The sequence below is a fragment of the Pogoniulus pusillus genome, chromosome 11, assembly GCF_015220805.1.
Source record: "Pogoniulus pusillus isolate bPogPus1 chromosome 11, bPogPus1.pri, whole genome shotgun sequence".
Lineage (NCBI taxonomy): Eukaryota > Metazoa > Chordata > Aves > Piciformes > Lybiidae > Pogoniulus > Pogoniulus pusillus.
The window spans coordinates 34,246,067-34,264,245 of record NC_087274.1 but is presented as its reverse complement, the minus strand read 5'-3'; the positions used below and the strand labels follow the sequence as shown (position 1 = coordinate 34,264,245).

Genomic DNA, 18,179 nt, shown 5'->3' with positions numbered 1-18,179 from the left:
AGCCCGGCAGAACTGGCTCAGCAAGGAGACAGACAGTTCCCATTTCAGATGGGTGTGGTTGGATGAGTGGCTTCAAGGGTGGAAAGGGTGGAGGGAAAGGGGAGGCAGGAAGGAGCTTGGTCTTTGTGCAGGTTCTCGAGTCTGGCTTCTCTCTGGCAGCACCTGGGCTAAACTATAGAGCAGAGCAGGTCTGAGGACACATGTAGGGGCAGGAGCCCACCAGGGGCCACTTAAGGTCTGTACCTCCTCAGTTCCACCGTCTGGGTTCTGTACAGATAAGGAACACAGGGATCACACCCCTGATTCCTGAAAAGAGTAAACAGAGCTCATTGTCCCTCCTCTCTGGGAGAGCTCTTGTACTGCCCAGCAACACTCAAAGCTCACAGAGGCAGCCCGCAGCACAGAGTGGTTGAGGTCTTGTTTTATTCAGCTGATGAAGTGGCAAATTAATGGCAGGAAACAAACATCGTTTTGGTTGGGGCGCAGCAGGCCTCCTGGGCAGACAGAACTCTTACAGAGCCTGCAGAGGAGCTTCCTGAAGCTGCTGCCAGGGTAGCTCACACCCAATGCACACAGAGCTGGTGCAGTTCAAACGCAGTGCAAGGCACCAGGGCTACACTCCGGCTCTGAGCCACTGCGGCCAGAAGTCTGGGCTGCAGCCGCTGGGGAAGCAGGGCCGAGGGCTGAGTGGCCCCCAGGCTGTGGGCCCAGATCACTGCACCTGCGTTGTGCCTAGCCCCACGGCGCTGGCATAGGCCGTCAGGATCTCCACCACCTGCTTGGTTTCCAGGGTCACCCGTGCCTCGCTCAGCCAGTCCTGTGCCACTCTTCTGGACTCCCCCCGCAGCTGGTTGACGAACTTGGCTGCCAGCTCCAAGTCCCCGTGCTCGATGCAGTAGGAGGCATAGGACAGCAGCTTAAAGGTGTCGAGGTCAGCTGGGTTAAGCTCAGCAGGGGGCTTCAGCTGCTGCGGGTGAAAGACGAGCAGGGACTGCAGGTAGGACAGGAAGTACTGATAGAGGCTGTTCCGGGTCTCGTCGATCATGGCCACCCTCCTGGCCAGCTTCTGCACGCCGTGGAAGCGAGCCCGCAGCGCCTCCTCGCTGTACACCCCCCGCGTCAGCGACTGCTGCGGCAGCGCTGCCGTCAGCGTCTCGGTGAAGGCATTGTCGCTGCAGCTGGCCTTGATGGCCTGCACGGCACTGCCCAGCGGCTCCGTGGGGCTGTCCCCGGAGGCTGTCTTCATGCAGTACTTGAGGGCTTCAACGGAGAGCCAGAGCTGATGAGCTTTCCTGGCTGCCTCCTCTGCCTCTGCACGACCTGCAAAGGCAGCCGAGAAGGGAACTCAGGTGGGACACACCCACAGGAGGAGTTTGGAACACAAGCAATGAAACCCAACCCCTAAGCGCCCTGCTCTGCACAGCAGCTGCTCCCGGGCACGGCCCTCGGAGCAAGGCTGGCCCCTCGCTTAGGGGGGACACACCACAGGCTAAGAGCTTTTAGGAGGCAGCTCAGGACTCATGCGGCTGGGCTGGGTGCTCAGCAGCACTGCAAACCCAAGGCCCATGAGCTCAGTGTCCAAGCCTGGCCCCAGGTAGCCAGGCTGCTGGGTGAGGAGCCCCTGGGGACTGCACTGTCACAGACAGGTTTGGGTAAGGGGCCTCTGGGGACTGTGACAGCCAGGCTGGGTAAGGGGCCCTTGGGGACTGTACTGTCACAGCCAAGTTGGGGTAAGGGGCTCCTGGGGACTGTGCCAGGTCTCAGTGCTCACTCTCCACTGCCTGCTCGATGCCCTTCAGCCGGGCATAGGCTGTGTTGATGTCCAGGGTGAAGTTGTCGAGCTGCTCCTGTGTGAGGCGCCTGAACTGCAGTTCCTGCTCACTCAGCTTCTCGGAGAGGTTCTGCAGAACAAGGAGTCTGCGTCAGAGCAGCAGAACCCTGCAGGCACCTCACTGCCAAGATCCACTTCTGTAACCCTGTTCTCACCCAGGCTGTAAACAGTGCAGGGGTGAGAAGCTGTAGCCAGGTGAACAGTTGCTGCTCTCACAGCTGTCAACAGCTTCTCACCTAGAGAAGGCTCCAGAATAGTCTCGGCATAGCCTGCACCTTCAGGCACTTGGCTTTACCTCTTCAAGACAAAGCAGGGTCCCCTCCCCACCTGCATTAGTCTCCCAGAAAATGGCTGAGGACCCTCACCCTGTGAGGTGTGTGCTGAGATTCAAACGCCCCCCAGGCCCCTGGGGATTCCCCTCCCTCACCTGTTCGAATTCCACCTTCAGTTCCTGCTCCTGGATCTTGAGGACGTCCCTCAGGTGGTCTGTGTGAGCAGCTGCCTGCCGACGTAGCTGTGTCCGCATCTCGTTCTCCATCACCTCTCGGACCTCCTCGACCTGCACACACAACAGGGCAGTTACCATGGCACTGCCAGGCTGGGGCTGTGCCAGGGGCCTGTGGCACACAGGTGGCACTAGCAGAGCCCATGTCTCCTGTTGAAAAGCTGCTGAGGCCAGGCTATAGCTGAGCGTTTACCTCCAGTGTTAAAGAGCAGCCTCACTGCCTACAGTGCACAGGGAGGGGATCCTGCCCCTCTGCTCTGCTCAGACCTCACCTGCAGCACTGCCTCCAGCTCTGAGGCCCCCAGCACAAGAAGGACCTGGAGAATTATAGAATTATAGAATCAACCAGGTTGGAAGAGACCTCCAAGATCATCGAGTCCAACCTATCACCCAGCCCTAGCCAGTCAACTAGACCATGGCACTGAGTGCCTCATCCAGTCTTTTCTTGAACACCCCCAGGGACGGTGCCTCCACCACCTCACTGGGCAGCCCATTCCAATGGGAAATCACTCTCTCTGTGAAGAACTTCTTCCTAACATCCAGCCTATACCTACCCTGGCACAACTTGAGACTGTGTCCCCTTGTTCTATTGCTGGTTACCTGGGAGAAGAGGCCAACCCCCACCTGGCTACAATGTCCCTTCAGGTAGTTGTAGACAGTAATAAGATCACCCCTGAGCCTCCTCTTCTCCAGGCTAAACAGGCCCAGTTCCCTCAACCTCTCCTCATAGGATTTGTGTTCCAGGCCCCTCACCAGCTTCGTTGCCCTTCTCTGGACATGTTCCAGTACCTCAACATCTTTCTTGAATTGAGGGGCCCAGAACTGGACACAGTACTCAAGGTGTGGCCTGACCAGTGCTGAGTACAGGGGAAGAATAACATCCCTTGTCCTACTGGCCACACTGTTCCTGATGCAGGCCAGGATGCCATTGGCTCTCTTGGCCACCTGGGCCCACTGCTGGCTCATCTTCAGCTTACTATCTATCAGTACCCCCAGATCCCTTTCTGCCTGGCTGCTCTCCAGCCACTCAGTCCCCAGCCTATAGTGCTGCTTGGGGTTATTGTGGCCGAAGTGCAGAACCCTGCACTTGGCCTTGTTAAATCTCATCCCATTGGCATCTGCCCACCCATCCAGCCTGTCCAGGTCCCTCTGCAGGGCTCTCCTACCTTCCAACAGATCAACACCTGCTCCTAGCTTGGTGTCATCTGCAAACTTACTGATGCTGGACTCAATCCCCTCGTCCAGATCATCAATAAAGATATTGAACAGGACTGGGCCCAGCACTGATCCTTGGGGAACACCACTTGTGACTGGCTGCCAACTGGATGTGGCACCATTCACCACCACTCTCTGAGCTCTGCCATCCAGCCAGTTCTTGATCCAGCACAGAGTGAATCTGTCCAAACCATGAGCTGCCAGCTTGGCTAGGAGCTTCTTGTGGCAGACAGTGTCAAAGGCTTTGCTGAAGTCCAAGTAGACTACATCCACAGCCTGCCCCACATTCCCCAGGCGGGTAACCTGATCATAAAAGGAGATCAGGTTGGTGAGGCAGGACCTGCCCTTCCTAAACCCATGCTGGCTGGGCCTGATCCCTTGGCTATCCTGTAGGTGCTTTGTGATGGCACCCAAGATGGCCTGTTCCATGACCTTGCCTGGCACTGAGGTCAGGCTCACAGGTCTGTAGTTTTCTGGCTCCTCCTTACGACCCTTCTTGTGTATGGGAATCACATTGGCCAGCTTCCAGTCTTCAGGGACCTCTCCAGTGAGCCAGGACTGCTGATAAATGATGGAGAGTGGCTTGGCCAGCTCAGCTGCCAGCTCTCTCAGCACCCTAGGGTGGATTCCATCCGGTCCCATAGACTTGTGAGGATCCAAGTGACTCAGCAGATCCCTTACTGCTTCCTCATGGATTAGAGGGGGACTGTACTGGTCCCTGACTCCATCCACCACTTCAGGAGTCCAGCTGTCCTGGAGACAACCTGTCCCACTAGTGAAGATTGAGGCAAAGAAGGTGTTAAGCACCTCTGCCTTTTCCTCATCCTTTGTCACTCTATTCCCTTCTCTATCTAGTAAGGACTGGAGGTTGTCCTTGGCCCTTCTCTGCCATTCATATATTTAAAGAAACACTTCTTATTTTCCTTGGCAGCCGTGGCCAGCCTGAGCTCCAAGTGGGCTTTTGCCTCTCTAATTTTTCCTCTACAAGACCTAGCAACCTCCTTGAACTTCTCCTGGGACACCTCCCCTCTTTTCCAAAGGTGGAGCTGCTGGAGAGGGTCCAAAGGAGGCCACAAAGATGCTGAGAGGGCTGGAGAACCTCCTCTATGGGGCTGTTCAGCCTGGAGAAGAGAAGGCAGACCTCAAAGCAGCCTTCAGTACCTGAAGAGGTCCTGGGAGAGCTGGGGAGGGACTTCTGATAACGGCTGAGAGTGACGGGATGAGGGACAATGGCTTTGAGCTGGGAGAGTGGGGACTAAGACTGGAGATGAGGAAGAAATTCTTGTCAGGGAGGGTGGTGAGACACTGGCACAGGTTGTCCAGGGAGGCTGTGGATGCCTCCTCCCTGGAGATGCTCAAGAGCAGGCTGGATGAGGCCTTGAGCAAGCTGTGCTGGTGCACAGTGTCCCATGGCAGGGTTGGAATGGGATGAGCTTTAAGGCCCCTTCCAACCCAACCCCTTCCATGAATCGATGAAGCTCCTGGAGGCAGGCTGCAGGGCTACAGAGCCCCAGGATGGGTCTGACCCAGTAACCCTCTCATAGCAGGCAGAAGCATGAAGAAATCATCCCTGTGGCTGCAGACTTTACCATTCAAGCTCTGCATAAGTTTCCGTGCTCAGCATCTCTCTACCCTTGGGGCTCTCCCCAGCTCAGCATGCCCTAGCTGCTCTCCTCTGCACTGCTTTCAGCTCTGCTCTGGCTTTACTGCCCCAGACCCCTTGCCAGGCACTGCTCCTTTCACCTTCTTCTCCTGCTCGAGGTCAATCTCGCTCTTGTGGTGCTGCAGGGCCTTGGCCACAGCTGCCTCCAAGGCCTTCTTGTCCTCCAGCTTCTGCTGCTGCAGGGCGGCTTCGATACGCTGCTGCTGCCGCACCTGCTGCTCGGCCAGCAGCCGGTTCAGCTGCTCGATGCGGCGGTGGGCATGGGCGATCAGCGAGTTCAGGTCATCTGTGGACAGCTGCCCAGCTGCAGGGGACATGGGGCATCAGGGGGCTGCAGGCGACTGCCAGCCTGCTGCCCGCAGGTGACTGCCAGCGTGCCACCCACGACTGCCAGCCTGCTGCCCGCAGGTGACTGCCAGCGTGCCACCCACGACTGCCAGCCTGCTGCCTGCTCGCCTCTCACGCCAGCACTCTGCAGCCCCTCCAGGCTGGCCACTAAGCCTGCCTCACGGAGAGATCCCGAATACTGCAAGACCCTGGCCTGAGCTAGCACCCAGCCCACACCACCTCCTGAGCCATGCCTATCAGGCAAGCACTTGGTGCAAGCTGCTTCGAAATGGTTCTCAGCTGTCTGTCACACCCCCACAGCCTTGTCACGGCCTGAGCAGCTGCTGACAGCTCTGCCTGCCTCTTGGTGTCACTGCTCCAGGCAACAGTGCACAGAGCAGCAGGATGTGCACAGCCTTGCTGCTGGGTCTAACCCTACGGGCAGGACTGTGCCAGCCACAGTCCCATCCTCTCTTCAGTGGTCCTCCACACCATCTGCAGATTCTACCAACTGGCACCTTTCAGCCTTGGCTGCCCCAGGAGCAGCAGGGTCACTGCAGCTGTTGTGGGAGAACAGGGGATGAGCTGTGCCTGCAGCATTCGCAGGGGGATGCTCAGGCTCTTCATTTCACCCTGCCAGCTGAAGTGGAGCTTCAGGGAGGGAGACACCAGGGGCAGAGCCAGTGAAACTCCACAGGCCTTCTGCAAGCAGCAGGGCAGCCAGGCAGCAGCACCAAGCTCAGCTGCTGCACTGCTAGGAACAGAACAGGGGTTTACTGCTTTCATTGCTTTGGATCAAAGGGGAAAACAAATTATCATCACCCACTGAACCAAAGGATTCCTCAACACCCCTAAGCTCAGTCATGGGGATGTAACAGAGGAGCCGGTCCCTCCAAATGACACAACTCTGGCCCTGGTGACCCAGCTTGTAGCAGCCCTGTGGCTTTGCAAGCTCACCATACCCAGCCCTTGTGCTGGCACTGGCAGGAACTGGGGATCCAGCATCTATCCTGCCAGGGCTGTTGTGAGCTTCCAGACAAACACCAGCACTCAGCTTCAGCTGTTCCTCACTGGAAGCCAAATGGCACACAACTACCTTCAGTGCACAGAGGAAATGGAATCCTGGCTTTCAGGAGCCACAACCACACTGACCTGGGGAGTGCTGCCAGAGTCTGCTTTGAGCTGGCCATGAGTGGAAAGGATCCCAGAGCAAACCTCAGACTGAAGTGATTCAGAAGTGCAACATTTCACCCCTCTATTGGTATGCCACACAATCATACAAAGGAGAGATGACATCTGCAAGGCACCGGAACTCACCTAGGTCAGTTATCCCTGCAACAGAAAGAGGAGAGAGTGCAAAAGTGAATGCACAGCCACTGCAGCAAGTCAGTCGTGCAGGAGTGAACAGAGAACTAAGAGCTGCTTATCCACGTTATCCACGGTGACTTCAACAGCAGCCCAGCTCTCCAGGAGCACAGCAAGAACAGTATGCCAAGTACAGAGGAGATGTAGGCCAAAGCTTCCCAACTACAGAAATCACCTCTGGAAAACCACAGGAGATGCTGAAGTTCAGCCCAAGCAAGTGATACGAGTTTGAAAGAGAAAAGCACAACAGGGCACTGGCCATTGGAGTCTGACATCTGCAGCTTCTTCCAGATCAGAAGCTAAACAAACTGCCAAGCAGCAGCGAGAGCCAGGGACACGAAGGAGTCACTGCTACACACAGCATCCCTTTGGGAAGCCTAGAAGGGCGATGAGTGCAAAACCCCTTCCCCTGCACAGCTCCATCGCCAGGGTGCCTAAGTGCACCCCAAAAGCAAACTCTGCCAACGATCTGTTTATTTTAAATGCCTGGTTGGGGTTACTTTCAGCCAAACCTGGCCCTTCCAGATGTCTGCTGTGTCCAGAAGCCAGCAAAATCATGCTGGGGACCGTGCTCCACATTTCCAAAGCAGGAAGCAGCCATTAGCAACATTAACACCACATTTTTTCCCATCTAGAGAGAAATCTGTTGTAGCTCAGACACTGCCACGATGGTCCCCTCTGAACAGAAAAGTCTGAGGTCACCTGCTACATTTACTGGTAAAACCCTGACTGGAAATAGCTGGGAAAAGGCTTTTAAGGGATTAATGCTTTTGAGCAGTAACTGCTCCAAGGATGCAGCACAGCTGCACACACAGGATCCCACAGCCTGGGCCCAGCTGTCTGCTCAGCCAGCACTGCAACAGGACTTCAGCTCTGTTCCTGCTTCCCTCCTGCAAGGCTGTGGTGTGCAGGCACCAACAGCTGACCCTAACACTGATTCCTCTGGCAGGAGACAGCCTAGTTGCTCTGGAATTACATTTCACACTTCTGTCTGCTCCAAGGAAAGTAGAAAAGAGCAGAAGTGGAAAGATCCAAGCACCTCAAATAATGTTGAGCTCATGAGGTTTCAGATCTCAGGCAAGGAACTCCAACAGTAAAAGTATTGAAAGTCCCCAGAGTGCTGCTGTGCAGCAGCTGCAGGCAAGCTGCAGTGCCAGGATGATTTAGGAGTAGGCAGAATGTGAAGAGCGAGTTCTGTCTCAGTGCCTCTGTCATGGCAGTGAGGAACCAGAGGAACAGTCCTGGGAACTATTTATCAGCCCAGCAGTGGCATCTGGGCTGGTAAATAGAGTCAGAGTCAGCCAGACAGTGAGCACCACGGACCCACGTCTACAGTGACCTAGGACACCACAGCAGGGCAGAGCTGTCTGAGCAGCCAGGTGCTGTCTGCCACACAAGAGCTGTTTGGTGAAACTTCCCATCAGCACAGGTGGGTCCCACTTCAGAACACTGCTTCAGATCTTTCTTTTCACAGTGAACTCACTTTTCCCTTCAGACCAGCCAGTGCAGTGGGGATCGGGATGCTGGGCACGCAGCCAAGTGCTCACAGTTACAGAAGCACTACCAGGGGCACCTATCAAGCAGGACAGAAGCCTGCCAGAGGAAACTTACTGAGCCCCTTCCAGCCAGGCTGCACATCAGGGGTGATGCTGTCAAGCTCCCTCTGGAACTCTTCTCGAGCCTTAGCCACCAGCTCATGGTACTGAGCCACGATCTTAGCCTCGGACTGGGCTGCCTGCACCTGCAACAAACCAAGCCCAGCTTAGATATGCTCCAAAGCAAGCACTGAGAACAGAGGCAGACACCACTGAAAGCAAGGCCCAGGTAGGTATCAGTACCCTGCAGCAGAGACACTGTGGGGACCAAAAGCCAAGCTCCCAGGAGAGCACAGCTCTCTTGCTGCTGCAGCTCCCACTGACTGTTTCCCAGGGACACTCTAGACCAGGGGTCCTCAAACTTTTTAAACAGGCGGCTGGATTATAGTTTGGTTCCAGCCCAGCAGTGTCAGGGGCTGGACTATAGTTTGGTTCCAGCCCAGCAGTGTCAGGGCCAGGACTATAGTTTGGTTCCAGCCCAGCAGTGTCAGGGGCAGGACTATAGTTTGGTTCCAGCCCAGCAGTGTCAGGGCCAGGACTATAGTTTGGTTCCAGCCCAGCAGTGTCAGGGGCAGGACTATAGTTTGGTTCCAGCCCAGCAGTGTCAGGGGCTGGACTATAGTTTGGTTCCAGCCCAGCAGTGTCAGGGGCTGGACTATAGTTTGGTTCCAGCCCAGCAGTGTCAGGGCCAGACCTTGGCATGATGAATGGCTTCACCAGCTCCAAATCTGAATGCAGCTCTAGAAGGGGGCAAGTCAGACTGCAGTGTCCCCTCCTGCAGAGGCTGTGCCAGTGGAGGCCTGCAGGAGCTGTGGAGGTGTTACCTTCTTCACAACATTGTCCAAGTCATCAAGCATGTGATGGAGATTTTCTTCTGCAGCCGCAATGTGAGGCTTGGCTCCTGCCAGCTGAGACTTCTTGGCATTCTCGATGACCCCTTTTGTCTTCTCCAGCTCCTCTCTGAAAGAGAAGCAGCTGCCAGCTGTGGCCAGCTCTGACTCACAGTGTGACAGCACAGGCCTAGAGCAGAGCTGACTCGAGGCTGTCTGTGCTGACAGGAAGAACAACTGGAAAACTCCACAGCTGCTTCCTATCCACCAGCTCCATGGCCAAGATGCTGTGGTTTAAGAACTGTTCCTTACACAGCCTGAAACCTGAAGATGTCAGTGAGTCAGCTCCATGGACAATGAGGATCAGTGATGGTGCAGCTAGCACTGTAGAGGAAAAGTTCACTGAAAGGAGCTGGCATTAGTCAAACTCAGGCAGAGCTGGAAACCAGATATGCATCACCTAACAGGTGAACATTCCGAACACTGACAGCTTACTCCTGCAGCAGTGTTTTGGGCATGGTGACTGACAGAGATCCAGGAGGGTAACTGAAAATGTGCAGAGCTCTGTGAGGATGGATTCCTGGTTTGGAATTAAGAAAGAAGTGCTTCCTCCAGCATAGCTGGAGAACAAGGAAAGTGCCTTAGCACCATAGAGTGGTTTAGGTTGGAAGGGACCTCACAGAGCATGTAGTTCCAACCCTCCGTCACAGGAGGAGGGTCACACCTGCCACTAGAACAGGCCGCTAAAAGCAGACACAAGAGTTGCTCTGGTTTGACTCTTTGGTAAGAAAGCACTCCTCAGTCACGTCCCGTTCTGGTAGCTGATTGCACAGACATGAATCGTTCAGCAAGCTAAGCGTGGCAAACGCTTTGGCCTTTAGAGTCTGATGGTAAAGAATCTTTACATTCTGCCTAAGAGCCACAGCAAGCTTTCTGGCTGGCCTCTAGTCAACTGAAAGCACAGCACACCACACCAGAGGGATCTGAGTGCTAAACTACCATCAAAAGCAGAGGCAGTGCATCCAGCTCAGGACCAGGCTTGTAGGGAATGTGGGTAAGGGTCTAGGCATAGGGCTTCTGAGGAGCAGCTGAGGGAGCTGGGGATGTTTAGTCTGCAGGGAAGGAGGCTGAAGGGGAGGCCTTCTGGCCTTCTACAGCTCCCTGAGAGGTGGCTGGAGCCAGGAAGTGGTTGGTCTCTCCTCCCAGGTAACAAGTGATAGAAAAAGAGCCTCAAGTTGCCCCAGGGGAAGTTTTGGTTGGAGCTTAGAAGGAATTTCACTGGAAGTGTTCTCAACCACTGGATCAGGCTTCCCAGAGAGGTGGCTGAATCCTCATCCCTGGAGGGGTTTAAAGGAGGCTGAGGGCCATGGGTTAGCAGCAGTCTTAGCAGAGCTAGAGAACAGTGACTCAGGCTTAAAGGCCTTTTCCAAGGGAAGCAATTCAGTGGCTCTACAAAGCAATCCTTTCCCAAACCCAGTCCCACCAGAGGAGCTTTCTGATGACCTTACTGCCAGGAGAAGCAAGCTTTAAAGCAGCAATGAAGGCAGAGGCATGCAGAAGAGCCCCAGGGAACGGAAGCCACTGCACTTGGGGGCTGACACCTGCTTTTATTGCTTGGGAAGACGACTGGGGCCATTTCAGACCCTTTGGCAGAGAGAGGACCATGAGAACAGGCACCTAAGGTGTACCTACTGGAAAATGAAGTTCATGAGTGCATGAAATCTTCTTGCAGCCCGGCACCCTAACCCTAACCAGACACCTTTGCTTCCTATCAGCACAGCTGACTGTGCACTTGCCAGAAGTCCAGCTGGTGCCTGCCAGCCCTCCCATGAGTGACATTAACTCACCACTTAACGACCCAGGGCACTCACTTGGCTTTCAGAAGGGCATCAGCAGCCTCATCCACTGCTCTCCTGCGATCCTTCAGGGCTTCCTCCAGCGTGCGCCACTGAGATGACTTCTTCTCCCCAGCATCCTGTGGAGCACAGACTGGGGTCACTGCCAGCACCCAGGAGAGCCATCAGAAAAAGGGAAGCCTGCAGAGCTCCACACCTTGCTACCCATCTCCCTCGACCTGACCACCAGAGCAGCTGAAGCCTTGCTAAGGACTTTTCCCACACCTTGGCTGGGTGCTGCTGGACTCTTGCTGTTTCCCTGGCAGAGCAGCCATTTCTCCTCACACAAAAACTGCTGTGAGGATCACTGGATGGTGCCATGCTCTGGGAGCAATCTTCTGCATCTCTTACTCTCATACTTCCAAACTGCTTCTAAGCTTAATGATCCAAGTACAGTAACACCTGAAAGCTGTTTAATTTTAAAGCAAGTTTAAAAGCAAGCTCACAGCATCCTGGGTTTTAAACCTCAAACGTTTGTTTAGTTTGCCCAGTTGAGATTAAACTTCAAACGTTTGCTTAGTTGCCCAGATACCCCTCTCTGACTAACCACTACATGGTATTCTCTGCTCCAGAGGTGAAGAGGAAGCACACACAGACCCCAGCACTGGCACACCTGAACCACAAGGTGGTATTGCTCATGGACATGGACCTGATGGAGCAGGTCCAGAGGAGGCCACAAAAATGATCAGGGTGCTTGAGCACCTCAGCTATGAGGACAAGCTGAGGGAGCTGGGGGTGTTCAGCCTGGAGAAGACTCCAGGCAATGGCTTCAATCTACAGCAGAGCAGAGCAGATTGAGATTGGATGTGAGGAACAAGTTCTGCCCCAGGAGGCTGCTGGAACACTGGAACAGGTTGCCCAGGGAGGTGGTTGAGTCCCTAGCCCTGGAGATATTGAAAGTGAGGCTGGACAAGGCTGTGAGCAACCTGCTCTAGCGGAGGATGCCCCTGCTGAGTACAGGGGGTTGGACTGGATGAGCTTTGGACGTCCCTTCCAACTCAGCCCATTCTGTGATTCTATGATTCCCTACTCCTTCCAGACAAGAAGCCACAATGCAGCAGGGGAGGCTTGGCAAAGGGAATTGGCTCAGTGGAGATCCCAGGGTGGACAGCATGCTGCTATAACTATACCCAGGTGAAAACATGGCTTAGAATTAAGATGCAGTGAACTAAAATACAGCATGAAGAACATCAACACACTTGACCTTTTCTTTTTGCAAAAGGAAGTAAGTTGGGAAAACTTCTTAAAATTCAAATGCAAACCACTGCAGTATTCAACCTCAGCACACTTTACCTGACAGGTGAGGAAAGGCTGTGAGATGGCTTTGTTCAGCCTTTAGAAGAGAAGGCTCAGGGCAGACCTTATCACCATGGAGCAGCACATCAAGGATGGCTACCAGCAGGATGGAGGCTCCCTTGGTACAAGGAGTGCCATGGGAAAGACAAGGGCTGATGGGGACAAGTGACTGCTGGGGACATTCCCGCTGCACTCCAGAAGGAAATGTTCCCCCCTGAGCACAGTCAGACTCTGGAATCAGCTCCCAGGGGAAGCAGTGCAGTGCCCTGCATGGGGCAGTTTGCAGCCTCAGCCTGCCAGGCTGCTGGGCCAGCTCATTCCAGCTGCACTGCCACTGAGAAGGGCTGCAGCAGGTGATCCTTGGACTGCCTCCCAGCTTGCCACTTTGGGGGTCTGTGATTTCACAGGGAGGAGTTAAAACAGATGTTGAAAGAGAAGTTTCCAGCTTGATTTTCAGTTGTGAGATTCTAAGTTTTATTGAATGCAACGAAAAACCGAAGTCCCTGTTTGTGCAGCTTACCTCAGAATCGTCCATGGCCTCCTTCAGTATCTGGGAGTGAGCATTCACTGCCTGCACAGCAGCCTCCTGAGCAGTGATGGCCTGAAGGGTGATCCGAGCTGTTGTGCTCAGGGCTCCTTCTAGGGTTGCTGCAAGGGCTGGAGAAGAAATTGATTAACTGAATTGAAGTACAAAGCAAAGAGCTTCAGAATTAGTAAGAGGACACACTGTCCTCTGCACCTGACTCTGGTACTTTCTCTGACCCAGCAGAATTGGTCATTTCAGGGCCTACGCTTGCAGCCTACAGAAGAAAGGTCACCTGCAGGTACTCCTTATCTAGGGGAGCACTGAGGTGCAAGCCTGCAGTGGAAGACCTCTGGTTCTGCAGGGAGGTGCACTTAAAGCAGTGGTTACCTTCCACCTGATGGTTCTGAAGAGCAAACAAGTCAGTTTGCTGTCTCCGACCAGGGGAATACACTCCAAAAGCAGAGTTCTCCTCCCTAGGTGCTGACCCAATGACATTTCTAGTGGCACAGAAGCATGAAGGAGCTGCTAATGATTCAAGCAAGAGCCAAAGCAGAATGGTTCCTCAGGCCTTCCTGCACTCAGCCCTTTGCCTCTGAACAGTGCTAAGAACATCCACCTGCCCTCTGGGTTTTCAGCCCTTCACTCTTTGGATGAATCCAACACCTAATGCCAAGCCCCTCCCTTCTGTTTGTGCTGCTCTTCTACAGCAGTTCTGAACAGAAGCAAGCAGCAGCAGACCACAACCAGCACCTCTGCTCCAGGCTCCTGCATCCTTCTCAACCCTCCTGTGCAGCCCAACACTCAGACTTGGGCTGAGGACCAAAGGTCTCCGAGGATGTTTGAGCGTGGTCAGCTCTGCCACATGCGGGGCAGGAGGAGATGTCAGGGCAGGCAAAGCAGGCTGCACCAGGCTCTCCCAGCACCACCAGCCTTTTCCTAGTGCCAAGAGAGGAGCTACCACAGCAGGCTGGAGCACCTCCAGCCTGTGGCCCTGCCAAGCTCCTTCTGAGTCCAAGAGCTTCACTTCAAAGGCAGCTTGTGCCCAGCAGCCCTGCAGCCAGCACCTCCAGCCTGTCCACCTTCAGAGCCTCCTTCCCTCACCACCAAGGTCGGCAGGGCCCCTGCAGTCAGCCCCAGGCCTCCAGCACCCACCCATTCTCCAACAGGCTGGTCTCCCTTCCACCCACACCAACACTGTCTGGAGCACAATATGGAAGCTTTCTACCACTACAGGCAACCTGCAGTTTAAGGTGGGTTAGCTTTCAGAAGGCGGCCAGAGACTGCCCAGCCAGCAAAACACCACCTACTGAAAAAGTAAACAAACATTTCCTGGTGGATAACAAATGCAACACTGGGGCACAGGAAAAGCCACAGCAGCTCTCAGTAACACACCTGGAGTCACAGGTCTGAGTCTGAACCCTAAACAGGAATGGTCTTAGTTGCCAACCCAGAATCTGCAGGCAACTCTTCCCAGTGTCTTGGCACACTGTCCCTACACCACTACAGAACAAGTCAAGGCAGCAGCAATGTAGACAAGGACATGAGGAGCTCATCATGAACGTGGGTCAGCAGCATGCTCTGGCAGCAACAAGCCCTGACTGCAGAAAGGGCTGTGCAGGACAAGAGCACAGCCTCCAAGGGAAGGTTTAGCTCTCACTGGCACTTGCACAATCTGAGACCACAGCTGGAATAGTAGGTCTCATTTTGAGAGCCTCAGGGTAAGAAAGGCACAAACTGGGGTAGAAGAGTGCAGAGGTACCGAGATGGTTAGGAGTGGGAGCACAGGACACAGACAAGAGCCTGAGGGTCTGGGTGTCCCCCAGCCTGAAGCCAAGCTCAAGGGGTACCTGCAGCAACGTCCTCTACACCAAAGGGCTGCTACAGAAGAGACTGAACTTCCCACAAGTGCCCAGAGCAACAGACCAAGAGCTGACGAGAAACTAGTTGCAAGTATCAAAACCTGCACCACAGGCAGTGGCAAACTGCTCAGAGAGGGGAACATCCATCTTTAGAGAGCTTCAGACCCACAGGGGCACACCCTGAGCAGCCTTCCTGCAGAAAGATCATCACTGGTACTTTTAGAGGGTGGGCAGCCACAGGAACAGGCTTGTTCAGGGCACGGTTGATGTCCCAAGCCCCTCAGTGCTTCACAGACACTTGCACAATGCTTTGATTTGTTCAGGCGGTTGAGCAGGAGATCACTGCAGGACCCTTCCAACTGAAACAGCCCAGGCTAGTCTGGTCTAGCCTAGCCTGCTCCTGCCCACTCAGGGAGGTGGACTGCAGACCTTGGAGGTCCATTCCAGTCCAACTGAAAACTCCAGAGCCAGCTCTGCTGTGCTACAGCAGGGACAGGGCAGCTCTCAGGGCACACTCACCTGCTACCTTCTCCTGCTCCTCTTTGTCCTGCTGGGCTAGCCGGGCTGCAACTTCTTCTGGTGGCCGTTCCTTTATGGCATGGGAACCCTCCTGCTCTTTACCTGCCCAGAAGGCAAAGAGTCACATCGGTTTAGGAGAGTCCAAGTAGTGTATGGAGTACACTTTCTTTTCAGACCTGGTTTTCATAGTCAGTGCCTGTTTAGAAACCTGACTTCTGCAGAAGCCAGGCTGAAACCACCCCAAGCTTTTCTCTACCCCTAATGCCAGCCTTAGCTCTCAGAGCTGACAGCAGCAGCATGGGCACCACAGGGGCACCTGCAGATTGGAGGTTCTCTAGTTACAAAAACACACAAGATTCAGAAGTGAAAGGCAAAGAACTGGAACCAATGGAGCCAAGTTTAGACTTTAAGTGATTGTTCTCTTTTGGTGTGCTTAAAGACCCCAGCCTAGGGAGGTGACCCACAGGGAGGCAGCCAGGGTGACCCACGATCACAGTCCAGCCTAGGGCTACTGAAGATGCTTTTGAGAGCGAGCAGTGACCTGGGCAGTTCTCTACAGACCAGTAGCAAGTCTGTGTGTGAATGGAGAAGAACTGCAGCCTCCCAGCTCTGACACAACCCCTCTCAGTGGCCTGTTGCATTCCCTTGCTGCTGGCACCCTTCTGATGAGCTGAGAGACAAGTACAAGGAGCCAGCCCTTCTGTCTGAGCTAAGCAACACCCCCAGGGTGCTCCCTGGGCAGCAGCATTTCTGAGCAGCAGTCAGAATGCCCCAGAGAGGAGAGGCAAACTGGCCTGTGGTGGTTCCAGCAGGCACAGGCAGGCTGCCCTGCAGCTCAGCACTACAGCTGCCCCAGCCAGCACGCTCAGCTGTACAGCACGTTATCATTCTACCAACATGACAGGAACTGCCTTCTGCAGGAGGCACAAAGAACCAGGCCTTTAAAAGCTGACAAATACCAACAGAGGAGCAGAATTTCTGCACTTGGGGTTAGCTCATGGTGTTCATGGGGTCTTTTCACCTTCTTCAGGCTCTATCCCCGGTGCCGGCACTGACATGGCCACTCCTGTGGCAGAGATGATCTGTGCTGCTTCCTTGCCTGCTGCCAAGCAGTCAGAACAAAACCAGTTAGTATGAGCTGCAAAGCAATGACGTGCATGTAAGGCCTATTGCTGTGCCTCTGTCCAAACCTGTTCTTTGGACACTGCAAGCTCCAGCAAAGAGAACGTTCCTGACAAACAACAAACAGGGACCACTTACAGGGACACACACACACAGATGACACAGCTGCTCCTCCCTGAGCCAGCTCCACTCCAGCAGCTCAGGCATTATCAAACATCAAGCTTCTTGCACTTGCACAGAGGGAAAGGTAAATGGCAGCACCCAAAGTGCTCTTCCTGCTGAGTCTCAAGCCTCAGCTGTGCAGCACAGTCAGAGGATCACAAACTGCCAGGCTGAAAGGGACCTCAAGGATCATCTGGTCTAACTTCTTCTGGTCAGCATCTTTGTGGGTGCCATGGACAGAGGCATTGAGTGCAGCCTCAGCAAGTTTGCTGATGATACCAAGCTGTGTGGTGCAGCAGCCAGGCTGGAGGGAAGGGATCCATCCAGAGGGACCTGGACAGGCTGGAGAGGTGGGCACAAGCCAAGCTCAGGAGGTTCAACAAGACCAAGGGCAACAAGGTCCTGCAGCTGGGTCGGGGCAATGCTAAGCACAAATCCAGGCTGGGCAGTGCCAGGCTGGAGAGCAGCCCTGAGGAGTGGGACCTGGGGGTGCTGCTGGAGGAGAAGCTCAGCAGGAGCCAGCAGTGTGCACTTGCAGCCCAGAAAGCCAAGCAGAGCCTGGGCTGCAGCAGCAGCAGTGTAGCCAGCAGGGCCAAGGAGGTGATTCTCCCCCTCTGCTGTGCTCTGCTGAGACCCCACCTGGAGTACTGCATCCAGCTCTGGAGCCCCTATTACAAGAGGGATGTGGAGATGCTGGAGTGTGTCCAGAGCAGGGCCAGGAGGATGCTCAGAGGCTGCAGCAGCTCTGCTGTGAGGACAGACTGAAAGAGTTGGGGCTGTGCAGGCTGGAGTAGAGGAAGCTCCGAGGTGACCTTCTTGTGGCCTTCCAGGATCTGAAGGGGGCTACAAAAAAGCTGGGGAGGGACTTTTGAGGCTGTCAGGGAGTGACAGGACTGGGGGGAATGGAGCAAAGCTGGAGGTGGGGAGAGTCAGACTGGAGGTGAGGAGGAAGTTCTCCATGAGAGTGGTGAGAGGCTGGAATGGGTTGCCCAGAGTGGTGGTTTTACGGCCAGGTTGGATGAGTCTGTGGGCAGCCTGCTCTAGGGTAGGGTGTCCCTGCCATGGCAGAGGGGTTGGAACTGGATGATCCTTGTGGTCCCTTCCAACCCTGACTGATTCTGATTCTATGATTCTCCTGGCAGTGGCACAGTGCAGACAAGGTGGCCTAGCCCTTGTCCAGCTCAGCCTTAAGTGTCCAGTGCTGGGGACTCCACCACTGCCAATTATTCCAGTGGTGGATTGCCCTTGCTCTGAAAATTTTTCCTCTTAAGTCCAAGTGGAACCTTCTAAAGAGCAGCTTGTACCCATTGCCCCTCTTTTTAAAGGAGCCATGGAAGAGATGAGACTGTCCAGCCTGTCCACCTCTTTTATGTGCAGCAGGCAGTGGTCCAGGTGTGGCCTGACAAGCACTGAGCAGAGCAGGACAATGGCTTCTTTATCTCTGCTGGTGATGCCCTTGGTGATGCAAC

At 54.6% G+C, this 18,179-nt stretch overlaps 1 protein-coding gene across 3 annotated transcripts in view; it reads right to left on the bottom strand.

Moving 5' to 3' along the window:
- Nucleotides 1–406: 406 nt before the first annotated feature.
- The window catches only part of IMMT (inner membrane mitochondrial protein), a 27,297-nt gene continuing 9,524 nt past the window's right edge, over nt 407–18,179 (bottom strand). The window contains exons 5-15 of one of the 3 annotated variants that reach the window (XM_064151703.1): nt 16,448–16,528; nt 15,427–15,528; nt 13,043–13,179; nt 11,203–11,306; nt 9,326–9,461; nt 8,518–8,647; nt 6,859–6,873; nt 5,295–5,518; nt 2,259–2,390; nt 1,772–1,901; nt 407–1,320 (exon numbers count right to left, since the gene is read on the bottom strand). In XM_064151703.1, the coding sequence (XP_064007773.1) occupies nt 713–1,320; nt 1,772–1,901; nt 2,259–2,390; nt 5,295–5,518; nt 6,859–6,873; nt 8,518–8,647; nt 9,326–9,461; nt 11,203–11,306; nt 13,043–13,179; nt 15,427–15,528; nt 16,448–16,528 (1,799 nt within the window). In that variant the 3' untranslated portion in view covers nt 407–712. The remainder of the gene's footprint in view (nt 1,321–1,771; nt 1,902–2,258; nt 2,391–5,294; nt 5,519–6,858; nt 6,874–8,517; nt 8,648–9,325; nt 9,462–11,202; nt 11,307–13,042; nt 13,180–15,426; nt 15,529–16,447; nt 16,529–18,179) is intronic. The other 2 variants (XM_064151704.1, XM_064151706.1) reach the window with 2 other exon arrangements.